The sequence below is a fragment of the Tachyglossus aculeatus genome, chromosome X1 (assembly GCF_015852505.1).
Source record: "Tachyglossus aculeatus isolate mTacAcu1 chromosome X1, mTacAcu1.pri, whole genome shotgun sequence".
NCBI classification, from domain to species: Eukaryota; Metazoa; Chordata; class Mammalia; order Monotremata; family Tachyglossidae; genus Tachyglossus; species Tachyglossus aculeatus.
In genome coordinates, this window is record NC_052101.1 from 81022149 (window position 1) to 81040998 (window position 18850).

At 42.7% G+C, this 18850-nt stretch overlaps 1 protein-coding gene and 1 non-coding gene across 3 annotated transcripts in view; one reads left to right on the forward strand and one right to left on the reverse strand.

Annotated features, from left to right (window-relative positions):
• Positions 1-3557, forward strand: part of PHF2 (PHD finger protein 2) — a 202311-nt gene extending 198754 nt beyond the window's left edge. For both annotated transcript variants that reach the window (XM_038772093.1, XM_038772094.1), the window contains one exon: positions 1261-3557. In XM_038772093.1, coding sequence (XP_038628021.1) covers positions 1261-1349 — 89 coding nt within the window. In that variant the 3' untranslated portion in view covers positions 1350-3557. The remainder of the gene's footprint in view (positions 1-1260) is intronic.
• A 3873-nt stretch (positions 3558-7430) lies between these two features.
• Positions 7431-7567, reverse strand: LOC119920037. The gene has a single exon (XR_005447808.1). It is a non-coding gene; the product is annotated as a small nucleolar RNA SNORA7 (small nucleolar RNA).
• Positions 7568-18850: the final 11283 nt, after the last annotated feature.

An 18850-nucleotide genomic window follows, 5' to 3' on the forward strand; every position in this document is an offset into this window, starting at 1 on the left:
GCACAGTCAGGAGCATCCTGCGTAAATAAATGCATGAAAACATTGGGAATTCTCTCATGGATCAGCCTCTCCTGACGTCTGCCCACATGGATGAATGAAGATTCATTCATTCATTCAATCGTATTTATTGAGCACTTACTGTGTGCAGAGCACTATACTAGGCACTTGAGAAGTACAAGTTGGCAACATAAAGAGACGGTCCCTACCCAACAACGGGCTCACAGTCTAGAAGGGCATTGCTGGCTTTCATGTAGCAGTAGCATTGACCCTTACCTAGCACTTACAATGTGCAAAGTGATATTTGTTTAGCACGTACTGTGTGCCAAACACTGTACTAAGCACTGGAGCAGCTACAAGATGATCAGTTCAGACACAGTCTCTGACCCACAAAGGGCTCACAGTTTAAGGGTGAGGGAGGACAAGTATTGAATCTTCATTCTACAAATGAGGAAACAGGCCCAGTGAAGTGAAATGATATGCCCAAGGTCACACATAGAAAGCAAGCGGCAGATTCCTCTGACTCCCAGGTCCATGCTCTTTGCTGTAGTCCATGTGGCTGCTTTAATTAATGAGACCTGGAAAGGCCAGGATCACTCATTCATTCTTTCAGTTGTATTTATTGAGCACTTACTGTGTGCAGAGCACTGTACTAAGCGCTTGGGGAGTGCAAGTCAGCAAAATATAGAGACGGTCCCTACCCAACAACGGGCTCACAGACCATTCTGGCCCACAGGATATTTGCAAGCTCAAGGAAGAGAGACAGGGGAAGAATTTCAGGGACAAAAAAACCACAGTAAGAACAAGAAGCATAGCAGGATATTACTGCTGGTAGGGAATAGCCCTGATGCTCATAATGGCTCCAGGCTATGACCCACATCCTAGCTCCAAAAGGTCACGACCTTATCAGCATTCCAAATCCTGGCCCGCTCTTTTCCCACAAAGGCAGATCTTCTCCTCTGAAGGGCAGACAGGTAGGGAGAGGACCACAGTTCACTCCTAGTCTCTCTATAGTCTGGGTGGCTAAAATCACCATCGGGATGGGTAGGAAAGGGGACTTCTGGCTTGGGTTCCTGGGAGGGAAGGGAAAGGGGTTTGTGGATTTGGAAATGGTCCATTTCTTAGGACTGCTGTGTTGATGCACCACTTGCATTGGAAGATGTCTGGCCAGTTAAACACCTCCAAAGGCGAGCTCTTTTGGGCTGCTTGATGGGTTGCTTGAATCATTTGCTGCTGACTTTCTGTATTTCAATCTATTTTCAGGAAAACGCACGAAAAAAGGCATGGCAACAGCTAAACAGAGGCTTGGGAAGATTTTGAAAATACATCGGAATGGGAAATTACTTCTTTAATAGTTGGGAACCTGGGACTTTCTCCGAAGCTCAGGACTTCTTGAGCTGACACTAATTCTTCAACTCTTGGAGGACTTGAGTGTTATTGTGCATCATCATAGGGACAATACCAGTTAACTTTTTGTCACCACTTTAATAATTGTTTTTAACTTTCAGCAGTTAAATTGTACAGAATACTGCTATAAATATTTTTTCATAGAGATGTCCTTTCTCAAATTGCTGAGAGTGACAGTTCGCAAAAAGTTAATCCAAGAATTTGAGGATCATTCCAGTTTTAGGAAAGTATCCCTTGAACTTGTTCATAAGTACAAAACTGTGGTTTTAAGAGAATGCACATTGTTTCAATTACCCTTCCTTTAAGAAAGAACGAGTGTACCAACTCTGAAAGGTATCTGGTAAAGTAACATATACAATGAGGTCTGAGTTTGAAAAATTCCGTACCCAACAGAGTTAAAAAAACAACAAAAAGAGGTCTCCTCTTTTTCTTTCCAAATTGTTTTTTTGGTTTTTTTTTTTTTTTTGGATGCTATAAAGAATGCGGAGAGCACTCCACTTAATTTATAAGTTCATTTTGCATTGTCCTTTCCTGTTAACTAGATTTGCTAACAGGAGTGAGTGAAGAGTTGTAACTGCACAAGAGCACTTCTCGCCTCTCAAAAACTAATTTTGAGAGGACCGTGGAGTCTAGGGATTGTGTTTGTTTATGCACGGGAGCATAGGTGCATGAGCATTTCACCAGCCCACGTAGAGTATGGAGGGGTTATCTGTAGTTTGTGTTTGTAGCTAAGGCTTTTGTGTTCCCCTGAGCTCAGAGGCCAGGTTTCTTGCCACCTGACACATGTGCTAGACTAGAAGTGAGTTTGCCCAGTCCTCCTCTCTCATAGGGGTTGCAGTCTCACAAACACTCGTGTTTGGGAAAACTCATGTTGTAGTACTTGCCATGTGCCACATGGCACGCCATGTCCAAACAGGCTCTTGCTGGGGGAAGATTGTTTCCTGATTCCTTAACCAAGTTCTAGCTAAGAGGCAGTCAGAACCCACCTTCTGGCAGAACTTTGTGTACTGAAATCAGTGCTCAGTGGGCAGTGTGGGGCTCACTCTGCCTGCACTTCGCTGCAGGATAGGAGGTCCACTCTCATAACTGGCTCTTATCATGGCACTTCTTAGTGGTTATGTTTGCTTAAGCTCTGGAACTAGGGCTAAGTGTTTGAAATGGGAATGTTGAGCTTATTGACAATTTGACTGGATACTTTTGTCTTTTAACTCTTTTAGTGTTTGGTGTAGAGTGCATTTATTTTACATTAAATTGCTTGCCTGCACATAAACACTGAGGGGTTAAATTTGTTTCTCAGGCAATCCCCTATTTTAATTTTCAATGTGTTTACTAAGGCATATTTTTCATAGAATGTAGCTTGTAAATAGCTTTTTAAATAACTTCTTTTTTATAAGAGTAAAGTATCTTTAGAAATTTCTTTCTATAGAATACTTCATTAACATTTATACAAGTTTTTGCTGAGTATGATAAACCGTTGTATTTTAGTTTGATTCTACAATTTTTTTTTCCTTTGGGAATTCGGTGTTGCCTGAAAAACAAGCCAAGTTTGTGCAGCCTTATACTATATCTTAGAATCAAATAGTACAAAAAAATCTATTTAAGACACATTTTGAAGATAAATCTTCAATTTTAATACCAGCTCTTTGTTTTAATTCTTGTATTATGAGGGGGATACAGTTATTTTACTAGCACCTTGTGAAGTGTTTCTGTGTTTTGTGATGATGTAATTTATTAATGTTTGTAGCTTTTTATATTTGTACATTTCTTATGAGCTTTGTTTATATACCATTTACCTGGATGTAATGTCCATAAAAAAACAGCTACAGGAAACAACTGAGGCCTTATTAACTAACATTTATACTGTTATAGTGGGACATAGGTTATGAATGCTAGAAGTCTATGAAAGTTAGTTAAATAGGGCCCCAGACTTATGCAGAACAGGTTTTTTTAAGCTTCCCTTGACACTGTTCTTGTTGAGCATTTATATAATATAATCCAGTTATCATTGCTGTTTTTTATTATTATTTTCGCAACATGTACATTTCTAACAAAGTTTATTGTGGCTATTACAGTGTTTTATTTACCAATTCATATCAAATGTTCTTGTATCAAGTTCATGAAATCTAAGTAAACTTAGATCAAAGTTTAAAAAAGTAAAATATTTCAGGTTTTTTACGGAACAGTGTTTTTGTAGTTTTCTACTGACTTGATCCATATCATTATAAGTATCTAGACTCTTACTTTAAAGGAGAATTCCCTCCACCCCCCACTAATTACACACATTCAGGCACACTCCCCCTCACATGTGATCCTTTGGATCTCTTGTTTTATTCTCCCATAGCAGCTGCCACATCAATCTGCATTGGAGAGATCCTATAGCTGAACTTTCAACTCCCAGGTGAATAAAAACCTAAGTGGGCTGTGAGATCTACCACAGGGTTCAAAGCCCATTTTGAGGTGGTTTTGTTCTGGCAGCAGAAAAACTACACTGGCAGCAGAGGTGGCATGTGGGAGGCCAGCTACACTATTAATAGTGGCTCTGAGGCAGGATCATTTTCTTAAACACTGATTCTAAGAGAGGGCCCATAGTTCCCAAATTTTATCCTAGTCTCAGAGTAATTCAGGAATTCCAATTGCAATCACTTATGTGTTTCTCCTAGCACAGAAACTGTAAAGAAGAAGGGGTAAAGAGAAAAAATATTAGGCATGGTGATCCTAGAGGGGGGAAAATAGTCTCATTTCTTATCTTAAGAAGCACTTGTTATTATAATCTGATGCTCTTTAAATTTTAGCTGTCTGTCTCTGGCTAATTATCTCCTGATCAAGGGAGAGCTTGGGAAAAGGCATTGTTTTTTTAATTGATGTTCTTACCCATAAAGACTTAGAACTCATTTAGTCTCCCGATTCTGCATTTTCATGTCCTGCCTCTCCATTCCTGTTTTCAGCCTCTCAGAATTCAGATGCTACAGTGACAACTACTGGTGAAAAAAATAAAATCCATTTCTGGGCACATATAGCAGCTCAGAGTTTGCCTCACAAGCAAGGTTGACAGTTCGGTGGCCTCCTCCGTTCATGGTAAATATTAATTAAGATGGACATGTTTCTGAGAGGTGCTGTGAGAAATTGAAGCCACTTTGTTCCAGGAGTTGAGATAAAAGAGTTAAGTCCCATTTATGTGACCTGAAGGAAAACTATGGGAGTTGAAGGCATACAGGAGACTTCCTAGTGGCATTTATGAAACTTATCCATTAGGACATTCTTTGAAAAGTTGAATAATAATAATAATAATGATGGCATTTATTAAGCGCTTACTTTGTGCAAAGCCCTGTTCTAAGTGCTGGGGGAGGTTACAAGGTGATCAGGTTGTCCCACGGGGTGCTCACAGTCTTAATCCCCATTTTACAGGTGAGGTAACTGAGGCCCAGAGAAGTTAAGTGACTTGCCCAAAGTCACACAGCTGACAATTGGCGGAGCCAGGATTTGAACCTATGACCTCTGACTCCAAAGCCCGTTGCTCTTTCCACTGAGCCACACTGCTTCTCTGTGCTTCTTTCTGAATGTGAACATGCCATCTACAAGAAAATTGGGGTGGGAGCCATGTCTTTTTCATTAAGTTGTCCATACAGACACTACATTCTCATTGCTAAATTAATTCTTGTTAATTCTTGTTAATGAAACCCAATTTTTCATATAGCCCAGTGGATTTAGAGTTTAGGAGACAGCCTTTCACAAATTGGGAGAAGCTGACTGAGAGGAACGTAAGTTAGTAGCCCCAGGTCACCAATGGAGTGAGTGGGCTCCCCTTTACTTAGATGCTCCGCCTAGATTACATTACTAAAACCACATCATCACAGTCTCTTAATCTGAAAATCTTTCTTGGTAGAGGGTCCAATTCCAAATGTAGTAAATTGTATATTTTTCAAGGGTAGGGACTCTATTATAAACAGGTTTTTTTGCATAAAAGGCTGACTCAAAGTATGGGACTTGTATTTTGCTGCTGCTGATGGACACCTAAAAAGATTGGAAATTGCTGGGATTAAAGTTGGATTCACCCTTGTTTTATGTTCTTGCTTTTTCAGGTTGAGGCAAATTGCAGGTTCCTGGTGTAACAGTGATGGGCAGCGTTAGTCCCGTGATGCAGTTTGGGCACATTGCAAAGACGTCAATCACTGGGACAGCAGATATCAGTGGCTGTCTTGACCACAGTGTATTAAGATGAGGGCACTGGCAGCCATCTACTGCTGGCCAGGTACTTTCCAAGTGCTTAGTACAGTGTTCTGCACACAGTGAGCACTCAATAAATACGATTGAATGAATGAATGAGATACTCTGTTTCACAGCCATAAACTCCATTTGCCACCTCAGCCTACTGTCCTGAAGCACTTGCAGTTCATTAAAGGGGGATTTGGGCAAGAATTTGGGGACACAGTATATCACTAGAAAAACAATGCATCACGTTTCGTGTGGCATACCCCAAAGCAAAAGTTTTATGCAAATAGGTGATTTGGGATATTGGTTGCTGAATAGACAGCCCCATTTAGCCACATCTTGGTGTCTGAGTAGCCGTCTCTAGGAATTATGGCACCTAAGCTAATCAAATAGAGACTCTTATTGAGCAAAATCAGACTTCCTCACAGAAGCTTAAGAGTTCGGTCCTGGATACTTCTTCGGGAGAGTCGCTTTCAGAAGTTGGTATGCAAGGTTCCTTGGCAGGTTGGCGGATTTTGCTCTACTAAATGTTAATCAGGCAAAGAACCCATAAAGCGGCACTTTACAAAACCATCTGAATGTGTCCCTGCAAACTTTAAATTATGAAGTCACCAGGCCTTCCGAGCAGGGGACGGCGTCAGGGAAGAAGGAGGTGGGCTTTCCGTGGATCTCGGGAGGAAGGAACCCAGGCTGATGGCGGGCGCACACAAGTGGGCGCACACAACTTTCCACCTTAATCACGGATACCAATCCTGCTTCTTGGGCAGTGACCTCAGGCTCAATCAATTGATTGACTGTCACCTATGATCCATTCTTAACAAGAAATGATGAGGTAGAGTGATCAAAATTGAGATCCTAGAATACAGTCAGCCACTAAGGACCATGGGAATGCTATCATGACATAATAATAATAATAATGATGATGATGGTATTTGTTAAGTGCTTACTGTGTGCCAAGAACTGTTCTAAGCACTGGGGTAATCAGGTTGTCCCATGTGGGGCTCACAGACTTAATCCCCGTATTACAGATGAGGTAACTGAGATACAGAGAAGTTAAGTGACTTGCCCAAAGTCACAGAGCTGATAAGTGGCAGAGCCAGGATTAGAACCCACTTCTGACTCCCAAGCCTGTGTTCTTGCGACTAGGCCATGCTGCTTCTCTAAACTAATTGGGTGAACCATGTGAGGAGATTGAATAGCAGAAGACTATTTGAGCAGTTCAGTCAATCCATCAGTCAAAAATATTTATTGTGTGCAGATTTATCAGTCAATAGATAGTATTTATTGTACACCTACCACGTGCTGATCATTCTGTCAATATCATTAACTGAGCACCTACTATGTGCGGAGTACTGAACTAAGGGCTTGGGAGATTACAATAGAATTATTGGACATAGTCCCTGCTCTCAAGGCATGTACAATCTAACAGGGAAGGCAGATGCTAAACTACCTTGTTGGCAAGGAATGTGTCTATCACCTGTTATACTCTCCCAAGCATTTAGTACAGTGCTCAGTGCGCAGTAAGCACTCAATAAATGCAATTGATGGATAAATACCAAATAGGAGGAGAAGAAAATGGGGATATGTGTGTGTCTTGTCTTATGTTGTCAAGTCGTTTGCGACTCATAGCTACTCAATGGACACATCACTCCCAGAACACCCCACCTCCATCTGCAGTCATTCTGGTAGTGTAGCCATAGAGCTTTCTTGGTAAAAATACAGAGGTGGTTTACCATTGCCTTCTTCCATGCAATAAACCCGAGTCTCCGCCCTTGACTCTCTCCCATGCTTCTGCTGCCCAGCACAGGTGAGTTTTGACTTGTAGCAGATTGCCTTCAATTCGCTAGCCACTGGCCAAACTAGGAATGGAATAGTATGCCACCGCTTGACTCTCCCTCCCGTAGCTGAGACTGGTAGAGTACTGGAAACTCTCCAGGTGCGATTCTGAGAGGGGTTATGTATGTGAGTGAGTCCTTAAATAATAGTCTACGTAAAATGGGTAATTACGTGTTGTGGGTGGTTGTGTGTACAACAGTCCTTGGGAGTTGTGCTGAGGTGGGAGTTGGGGGTAGTTAACCTGAAGATATTAGAGAGTAAATGGGGAAGACCTCTTGAAGGAAATGTGACTTCAGAAGAGCCTGGAAAATGGGGAGAGCAATTGTCTGTGAAGTTTGAGAGGGGAGGGAGCTTCAGGTAGTGGGGTTAGCATGGGCAAAAGGTCGATGTAGGGAGAAATGAAAACAAGGCACAGTGAGTAAGTGGGCTTGAGTGAAACTAAGAGTGCAAGTGGGGTTGTAGTGGAAGGAAGGAGTGAATACGTGGGAGGGAGAAAGTTGATTGAGTACCTCAAATACAGCAAATGGTCAGGAGTTCCTGGTTGATGCAGAGAGGAATGGGTAATCACATTTTTTGAGGAGTGGGGAGATGTGTGCACATTGTAATTTTAGAAAAGAGATCCAAGCAGCAGAGTGAAGTATGGAATGAAGAGAGGGGGAAGACTGGAAGCAGGAAAACCAATGAAAAGGCTGATGCAGTAGTTAAACTACGATATGACAAGCATCTGGGTCATAGTGGTGGTTTGAATGGAGATGGGGTGGGTCATGGAAATATGGAGAAAAACCAACAGGAATTGGTGGCAGACTGAGGGAGCAGTTGACGATAATGCCATGGTTATGGGCTTGAGAAGTCTGGCAGATGATGGCCTTGTCAACTGTGAAGGGAAAGGTAGAAGGAAGAGAGAGTGATTGGGAGGGAAGGTCAGTTTTGGACATTTAAAACTTGAGGCAGGACATTCACATAGGTTCTGGAGGTAGGAGGAAATGTGAGTTTGCCGAGGAGAGAGCTTGAGCCTAGTATGGTAGATTTGGGTCCCATATAAAGATGGTACTTGAAGCTATGGGAGGGAATGAGTTCCCCAAGGGAATGTGTATAAAGTGAAAAGAGAAGGGGACTTTGAGGGTTACTCTTAGGGAATGAAAGCTAGAAGATGAGACAGCAAAAGAGACTGAGAAATATTGGCCAAAGAGATGAGGAGAATCAGGAGAAAACTGTGTCAGTGAAACCAAGGTTAATTTTTCTAGAAGGGAGTGGTACAGTGTTGACGGCAGGTGAGAGATCCAGGAGAATTAGGCTAGACCATATTGTGGACAGTGTATACGTCAACACTTAACCCTAGGAATTTTTCTTGGGTCTGGTGCCTTTAGAGCCTTCTTTTATTTTTATTTTGGTTTGATTCTGGCTGCTTGTGCAACCAAGGCTAAAAAAAAAAAAGTAATAGGGGTTGAACATTTTTTATGGTATTTATTAAGCACTTACTACGTGCCAGGCACATAGTAGATACAAGGGTAGATACAAGCTAATCAGGTTGGACACAGTGCTTGTCCCACTTGGGGCTCACAGTCTTAATCACCATTTTTCAGATGAGGTAACTGAGGCTCAGAAAAGTAAGATGGCAGCATACAAGGGAATAGAACTCAGGTCCTTCTGACTCCCAGGCCATCGACTAGGCCAGACTTGCTTCCAAGAGGGCAGTAAGGTAGTTAGGGGGAAAAGGAGAATGGGTCTTAGAGGCTAAGAACATAAGGCTGACAAATACGGAGACCACAGAGGATCTGAAAGCTTAGGTCGTTAAAATCATTACTGTTGTTTGACATTCCTGGTGGTCTTTGTGGTTGTCCATCAGTCAATCATATTGTGCACTCACTGTGTGCAGAGCACTGTACTAAGTGCTTGGGAGAGTACAACAGAACAGAGTTGGTAGACATGTTCCTTGCCCACAAGGAGCTTACAGTCTAGAAGGGGAGGCAAACATTAACGTAAATACATTATCGATCTGAACATAAGTGCTGTGGGGCTGGGGGTGACTTGAATAAAGGGTCCAAATACAAGTGCAAGGTGACACAGAATTGAGTGGGAAATGAGGGCTAAATCAGGGAAGTCCTCTTGGAAGAGATGTGATTTTAAAAAGGTTGTCAAACTAGAGTTTGGGAGTTGGGCAGCAGCCACGAGGCTTTCTGAACAATCAGATGGACAAAGGGTGAAGAGCCCAGTGGGAGGTTGGGGGCAGTGTGGTATGATGAAAAGAGAATGGGTCTGGGAACTGAGCTTTAGTCCCAGCTCTCCCACTGGTCTACTGTGTGACCTTGGACAAGTCACCTAACCTCTCTTCCCCTCAGTTTCTTCATCTGTAAAATGCCTGCCTTTCCCTGCCTCACAGGGATGCCGTGAGGATAAAACAATGAGGTAAGTAAAGTGGAAGGGCTCTTGGAATAAAAATGCTATATAAAATTTAGACACTATTTATGTATAGGTTACTGATACAGGCACAAGGGTTTGAGGAGGTGGCAGTAGTGGTATTTATTCAGAGCCTGGGTGCAATGCATTGTACTAAGCTCTTGAGTACAAAATAAGCAAATGACACATTCCCTGCCCACAAGGAGCTGACACTGTATTGGGGAGACAGACATCAAAATATTTGCAGAGTAATTAAGATAAATAACTGAGTCTTCTGGGGAAATGTTCCATTCCTTTGGTCTCTGAAAAGAGATGTTGGCACAGGGCTAATCCCTGTCTGATCACCACACCACCTGATTACTTCTCCAGATTCCCTGTGACATTTGACACATAACCTCATCATGCCTCACCCTCCAAAACGAGAGTGAAAGATGAACACTGATATAACTGCCACCCAGAAATCTGTGGGATTCTTGTCTTTGGCTTTGTTTCATTTCTGTGAGCTCGCCTCCTCCCCCTATGTAAGGAAAGGGTATCAACCAATCAAAACACTGATGTCCAAAGGACTTTTTTCATAAACATGCCAAGTTACAGCAGTGTACTCCCTCTGAAACTTGCCTTTGGGTTGATCCTCTCCCTTACACCCTTTACTAGATGACTCCATAAGAACAGTAAAGGAGGATGATTAAACAGTGTGGTGGAAACGGTTTTAAGTCAGTGAACAAATTCTATGTTTCAGGATAATAAAAACAAGAAGGAAGAGTACTGGCCTGAAACTCTATTGGTTTCTCCACTGATTCATTGTGCAACTTTGACAAATCACTAAACTTTTAGAGCCTGAATTTTCCTTTCAGTAATATGGAAATCATAATGCCATCCCTGCTTACCACTTAGAGATGGTGAGAGAACCAGTGAGCTATGTTATAGTTCTTTGAGCTCTCCCAAGGAAAATATATTCCCTTCCAGGTGGTATAATTGAGCCTAAAATTCCCATCTTAGGTTCCCAAGGACCCAGCGACCCACCTTCTGTGCTAAGCAAGGAAAGTTCCTTCTACTCTCTTCCTTAGATTTCATGTGAATCAAATGTTTACTTCAAATGGAAAAATCACTGCCCAGTCAGCCACAGTCTACACGACTAACTTCTCTGGAGACACTCAACCTGATTTTTTAAAGCCCTGTGAAGGAGATGTTGCAGAGAATTGCTTTTCTCAGATTGCTTGCAGACCGCAAATTAAGTCCTCAGGTGCACACTCTGTATGCAATATGATGGAATGTCCTTGTGCACATCTCCTTGCTCAAAAGCTTCCACAAGTTGTCCATTCCCCTCCGCATCAAGCAGAAGATCCTGACCATCAGCTTTAAGGCACTCAATTAGCTCTGTCCTTCTAACCTATCCTCACACTTCTACTACACCCCAGCTTGCAGGCTTCATTCCTCCCAAGCCGACCTACTCACTGTTTCGTTTTCTTCTCTCTCACCATGAACCTCTCGCTCACTCCTGTCTGGAACTCCCTCTGCCCTCAGAAGTGGCAGACTACTACTCTACCCACCCACAAAGGTCTTCTGTCCTCACGTCAGAAACTCCATCAGCTCACATTCCCTCACCTATCCACTCTCCCCAACTAGCACTCCAGGTTCATCTTTTCACTGTGACTTGTTCTCTATTCTCCCTCTGACTCCTGATTCATACCTTCTCCCATTTGCCTGGAACTCCCTCCATCTTCAAAGCTCCTTGTCCTCAGCTCTCCCCCATCTTCAAAGCCCTTCTGAAATCCTATCTACTTCAGGGAGTTTTCCCCGATGAATTTTTCTTCTCCCTATGCTGCATCCTTCCAGCTATCATCTAGTCTGTAAGCTCATTCAGTGCAGGGAACATGTCTACCCAACTCTGTTATATTCTCCCGAATGCTTAGTACAGGGCTAAATAAATACGATTGATTGACTGATCACCTCAGCATCACCTAAGCACTTTTGCACTCCCAACCTCCCGCAGTACTTTTGTACTCGTCAATTTATATACTCTACCATTTAAGTACTTTTTTCACCCATCTGTATATCATTATGTGCCTGACCCTCCTGTTAGATTGTAAGGTCCTTGTGAGCAGGGATCATTTCTCCTATACCTACAGGATATAGCTATCTCCCAAGTGCATGGCACTGGGCTTGGAACACAATAGACAATCAATAAATACTGCTGATTGATTGATCCTTCAGCTAGCGGAACCATTATGAATTAATCTGGGAAGGATATACACTTATTCTGTCTTCAGTGTTTGTCTCATTGTTATCTGTTGACATCCTTTGATGTAATCTCATCCCTTATATGTTTACACTTTCAATCATTCAATCAGGTATAGTTATAGAACCTCTGCCATGTGCAAAGCACTGTACTGTTTGGGAGAGTGCACTAGAAGTGGAATATAAAGTGCTCTCCAAGGACTCCCATTGTGTTTAGCTATAGGACCATCATTTTCTAGGTATTTTAAATTTTATTTCATTTTGCTGTTACTCCTTTATTCCCTTAGAGAGGCTGAACTGAACTGCTAAAATATTTTTAAAAAACCCACCCAAATGCATGTAACATTTGTGATTTAAGGACAATATTTATTTTAGGATTTCTTCTGAGGATGGTATTATTTTTAGCCCTCTCTCTGAATTAATTTTTTTCTAGTCCCCTTTCTCAACATTCATCAACAAAAATAGATCTATACCTGCTACTTTCTATTTCAGTATTATCTTTGTCCCAGAAATCAGTTACCTGGATTTCAATTATTTAGCATTCATCTCATTTTGGCACAATGCTAAATTTGACTTTTTTTATATTCTGTTATCTGAAACTGGTTTCTACTTGCACTTTTCTCTGGTTTACTAGGTTGTAGAGATGAGCAATGAAAGCAGGAGGAGTAAATGAAAATGAGATATTGAGATCATCAACAAATTTCTTTATTCAACCCAAATGTAAGGACTATGTTAAACTTGTGGTTCTGCCTCCAGGTTAGTAACTGGAGCAGAAAATGACACAGCATTAATGGCTCTATCAGGAAAGCCTGTGAGAATGAGAATGCAAACTTTAGTCAATTTCATTCTGACCTCAGTTTGGTGATCTTCAGGGCCTCAAGCCCTGTGTAGCTTGCGGGGGGCAGGGGGTGGGGGTGGGGGTGAAAAAAAGAAACCCTAAGCAATATAAAAAATTATCTAAATGGGTATAAGGGCTGGGAAAGTAGTAAAGAGGAAATTATCCATTTAGATGGCAGATCCAGAGAAGCAGCGTGGGTCAGTGGAAAGAGCACGGGCTTTGGAGTCAGAGGTCTTGGGTCCAAATCCCTGCTCCACCAATTGTCAGCTGTGACTTTGGGCAAGTCACTTGACTTCTCTGGGCCTCAGTTACCTCATCTGTAAAATGGGGATGAAGACTGTGAACCCCCCATGGGACAACCTGATCACCTTGTAACCTCCCCAGCGCTTAGAACAGTGCTTTGCACATAGTAAGCGCTTAATAAATGCCATCATTATTATTACATCTCCAGGGGGCTTTCCCTGATGAATCTCTCATCTCCCCACCTTCTTCTCCACCTGCTATTTCAGCACTCCTACTCTACTGAAACACTTGGGGACTCACACTCCCTCCCCACCACTCCTGTAGCCCCTATGTAACATATCTTTAAACTCTGTTGCTCTCCCCTTCTGGTAATTTATTTCAGGGTCTATACACTATAAAATCCTTGAGGATGGGGATTAGGTCTACTTGATTGTATGCTCCCAAGCACTTAGTACTGTGCTTGGCACAGAATAAGTGCTCAATATTCATTCATTCATTTAATCGTATTTATTGAGCGCTTACTGTGTGCAGACCACTGTATTAAGTGCTTAGGAAGTACAAGTTGGCAACATATAGAGACGATTCCTACCCAACAGCGGGCTCACAGTCTAGAAGGGGGAGACAGACAAAACAAAACATATTAACAAAATAAATAGAATAGTAAATATGTACAAGTAAATAGAGGAATAAATATGTACAAACATATATACAGGTGCTACTGACTGATTGCAGGGGGAGGATGCATGCAAACCCCTCACGCACACAAGTCTCACAGGTGTCACATTCCACAATAATATGGTAGGCCAAGCCAGAAATAGAGGACTCTCTATGGAGTAAAATAGGGTTGTTTACTAGGTCCATCCTTGTTCAACCCATTCTGTGTGGTCAGGTTAGAGGATACAAGTTGGTGTCAGGATAACCTTCCTGTCTTTTAATAATTAATATTAATTCTGCCACTTTTATAGTGCTTATTTGTGCCAAGCACTGGTCTAAGCACTGGGACAAATACAGGTTAATCAGGTTGGACACAGTGCCTGGGGCTCACAGTCTTAATCCCCATTTTACAGATGAGGCAGCTGAGGCACAGAGAAGTGAAGTAACTTGCCCAACATCACACAGCAGACGTGGCATTCATTCATTCAATCGTATTTATTGAGCGCTTACTGTGTGCAGAGCACTGTAGTAAGCGCTTGGGAAGTACAAGTTTGCAACATATAGAGACGGTCCCTACCCAACAGCGGGCTCACAGTCTAGAAGGGGGAGACATACAACAAAACAAAACATGTAGGCAGGTGTCAAAATTGTCAGAACAAATAGAATTATAGCTATATGCACATCATTAACAAAATAAATAGAATAGTAAATATGTACAAGTAAAATAGAGTAATAAATCTGTACAAATATATAAAGTGCTGTGAGGAGGGGAAGGAGGTAGGGTGGGGGGGATGGGGAGGAGGAGAGGAAAAAGGGGTCTCAGTCTGGGAAGGCCTGGAGAAGGTGAGCTCTCAGCAGGGCTTTGAAGGGAGGAAGAGAGCTAGCTTGGCGGATGTGTGGAGGGAAGGCATTCCAGGCCAGGGGAAGGACGTGGGCTGGGGGTGATGGTGGGACAGGCAAGAATGAGGCACAGTGAAGAGGTTAGCAGCAGAGGGTGTGGGCTGGGCTGTAAAAGGAGAGAAGGGAGGTGAGGTAGGAGGGGGCGAGGTGATGGAGAGCCTTGAAGCCCAGAGTGAGGAGTTATTGCTTGATTTGTAGGTTGACAGGCAGCCAGTGGAGATTTTTGAGGAGGGGAGTAACATGCCCAGAGCGTTTCTGTTCAAAGATAATCCAGGCAGCAGAGTGTAGTATAGACTGAAGCAGTGAGAGACAGGAGAATGGGAAATCAGCGAGGAGGCTGATGCAGCCATCCAGTCGGGATAGGATGAGAGATTGAACCAGAAAAGTAGTGGTTTGGAAGGAGAGGAAAGGGTGGATCTTGGCGATGTTGTGGAGGTGAGACGAGCAGGTTTTGGTGACAGATTGAATGTGTGGGGTGAACGAGGGAGCGGAGTCGAGTATGACACCAAGGTTGCGGGCTTGTGAGACGGGAAGGATGGTAGTGCCGTCTACAGTGACGGGAAAGTCAGGGAGAGAATCCAGATCCTCTGACTCCCAGGCCTGTGCTCTTTCCACTAGGCCATGCTGCTTTTCTCTTCTGGGAAACAGTTTCACCTCAACAGGCTGAGAGCACCAATAGAAGTGTTTGACTCATTCATTCAGATGCTCTATTAAATTGAGAGCTGTGCCCTGGAAGCATTATTATTATTATTATGGTATAGAGGGGATCAAACAGTAAGCACTCATGTAAATACCATTGATAGATGCAAGGATAGACAAAGAAATAGAAAACTAAACCAAAGAAGGCAGGTGTGTCTTTAGGGAAGTGGAAAGAGCCCAGGCTTGGGAGTCAGAGGTCATGGGTTCTAATCCCGGCTCTGCCACTTATCTGTTGTGTGACTTTGGGCAAGTCACTTAACTTTTCCATGTTTCAGTTCCCTCATCTGTAAAATGGGGATTAAAACTGTGAGCCCCATGTGGGACAACCTGATTACCCTGTATCTACCCCAGTGCTTAGAACAGTGCTTGGCACATAGTAAGTGCTTAACAAATACCAACATTATTATTATTATTATTATTAAGCAAGACTAGAATGTGGCACCAACATGATATCAAGATCCAGACTAAACTGAATGTCTACAGAGTAATTTTAGGGTCCAACAATTTTTTTTATAGCTATGTCACCTACCACAGATGCCACATTTGACTTCTAAAAGCAGTTCCACCAGCATCACCTCTGAGCAATATTTGACATCGACTAGGGAGTCAGGATCACAATAAGGCCCTAGAACACCACTACTGAAACAAGTTGTCACTACACACTTAGTGGGTGGGCCATTTGAGGGAAATGGATGACAGCAGGATAGCCTGATAGCTCACTCTAGAACAATTGTATTAGAGTGAACTAAACTGAGATCACTGTAGACAGTATGGAGAGAAGAAACTTTTTAAAGACACAATGAAGTAAAATCTCAAATGTGGCATATCAGTGGACAGTTGGAAGATGCAGCAAATGACAGTTAACCATAGCAGGCCACAGTTGTAAATAGGGGGTTGGCTTAAAGCAGAGACTTTAGAGAAGATTGCATCATCAAGCGGGAGAAACAAAATAGCAGGTAATTTGGGTAATAAAGGCAACTCAATCAATGGCATTTATTGAGCATTTTCGGTGTGCAGGGCACTGTATTAAGTGCTTGGGAAAGTACAGTATAACAGAATTGGCAGACGTGATCCCTGCCCACAAGGAGCTCATGGGCTACAGGGGGAAACATTAAAGTAAGTTACAGGTAGGGTAATGGGTAGAATGGAGCAATATATCCACACAGTGTTGAAAGGATTGTTGCACACATCTGTCTTAATTAGCCACACCCACAGGCACAGATAAAAATTCCACCATCTGTAGCATCATCAGTGCTCGGCACACAGTAAGCGCTCAATAAATACGATTGAAATACGATTGATTGATCATCTTTGTAGTTGCTGGGCAGAGGGAAGCAGCGTGGCATAGTGGATAGAGCACGGGCCTGGGAGTCAGAAGGTCATAGGTTCTAGTCCCGGCTCTGCCACTTGTCTGCTGTGTGACCTTGGGAAAGTCGCTTCACTTCTCTGTGCTTCAGTTACCTCATCTGTAAAATGGGGAGTTGAGACTGTTGGCCCCACGTGGGACCGGAACTGTGTCCAACCCAATTTGCCTGAATCCACCCCAGCGCTTAGAACAGTTCCTGGCACATAGTAAGCACTTAACAAATATCATTATCATTATTAGAGGTATAATCCACCCCACGGTACAGGCAGCCTTTCCCTGCCATGTAAGAAGGACAGTTGAGCTCATTATCATGTTGACTCGGCGCTACCTTCCCTAAGAAAGCACTGAATTAGGTATTTGTTTGTTCACCTGGATGAGCCGCCCGCACAGTTTGTGACTCAGGGCTGGGAATCCATAACCGCGTTTGTAATTTTTGGTTTAGAAGAGAGGTTGAATTGTGACCGGCCACTAGATGGCGCCTTTCTCCTTCACTAGACTGTCACAATTGTGCTCTCCTTCTAGTATTGAATTCCAAGCCCAAGTAAAGCTGAAGTTCATGAAAACCAGGCTATGTGGAGAGTCAGGCTGTTTTTCAAAGGAAAGTAGTTGTGATTTTCTAATCACACCAGCCTCTGCCTCTGCTCTCCCACCACACACACTACCCTGTCTCAGAAGTGTCTAAATTTTTTGACACTTTTTGTGTATTTTTTAACATACTTTTGACTAAGTAGGTTAACAGAGCTTTTTTTTGGCAGAAAATCCCCTAAATATTTTAATTATACAATTTTAGAATATATCACAAGCAAATATGATATTTGAAACCAAAAATTCACTATCACAATGTTATTAATGAAACTTAGAGAGCCATGTTCCCTCACTCTCCTTAATTATCACTTCCTTATGTTCTGGTCCCACTTTAGGTTCTGTTCACCAGCTGCCTAAACCTTTACCACCTTCGGTCAGCCTATCTAGAACAGACATAAAATGTCACTGGATATGCTCTGAGCTAATACACAAAATCATTTTTGCATGTTTGTCTCCAATAGACTCTAGTTTCCCCAAAAGGCATGCTCCCTCGAGTTTAGTAATGTTAAGTAACTTCTATGGGCTGGATTTTCTGGACAGGCTATCCCATCTTTTCAATATTTCTCACATATTTGAAAGTGCTTTCTGTTACCAGCAACCTGACAAGAGTTGGCATCCAGTCTCTGGTTCCTAATGTCTCCCACACTGGGGCAGCAGCAGGACAGAGGAATGCATAAAAAGAAGGAGTTTCGCACACTTGTCAAAACTTCCCAGAACCCGATGTGGGGGCAGAGGAATTGTTCAGATTTCACTTGATCCTAAAGAATCCAATCAGCTCTCTTCCTCTATGAATCACCTTCTGGGTTGATTTGGTTTCTTCCTGTTTGGTGATCTAAGCCATCATGAAGACCCAGTGCACATCCACACAAACACATTTCTCAGACATGGGAGGTGTTTGCTATTTTTTGTACGCTCCTATACCCAAATATCTTGGGATACTAGAGCTGGAAGGGACCTCAAGAGTTAATTTTGTCAATTCCCCTGCCTCTAGGCTGGACTACCCATGGATTTTCTGAGGCTGCTTGTTGCTAATCTAACCCTAAAGATCTTCTGGAATGGGGACTCCAAAGATTATTCCAGAAGCCTATCCTGGTGCTAATGACCTTGCTAGTTAAGATGTTCTTCCTAAGCTTAACTCGGGGGTTGGCAGGCTTTTCGTGCAGAAGAGGTGAACAAAATGAAATCTTCAACTAGTGGGTGCACAAAGAGCCAATCATACAAATTAAACACACAATAATGTGCCTTACTTCAGTGTGAATCTAACAGTTTTAAATGCCGCATTGTCCAGAAACACTCTGGGCATGTTACTCCCCTCCTCAAAAATCTCCAGTGGCTACCAATCAACTTACGCATCAGGCAGAAACTCCTCACCCTTGGCTTCAAGGCTCTCCATCACCTCACCCCCTCCTACCTCACCTCCCTTCTCTCCTTCTACAGCCTAGCCTGCACCCTCCGCTCCTCTGCCACTAATCTCCTCACCG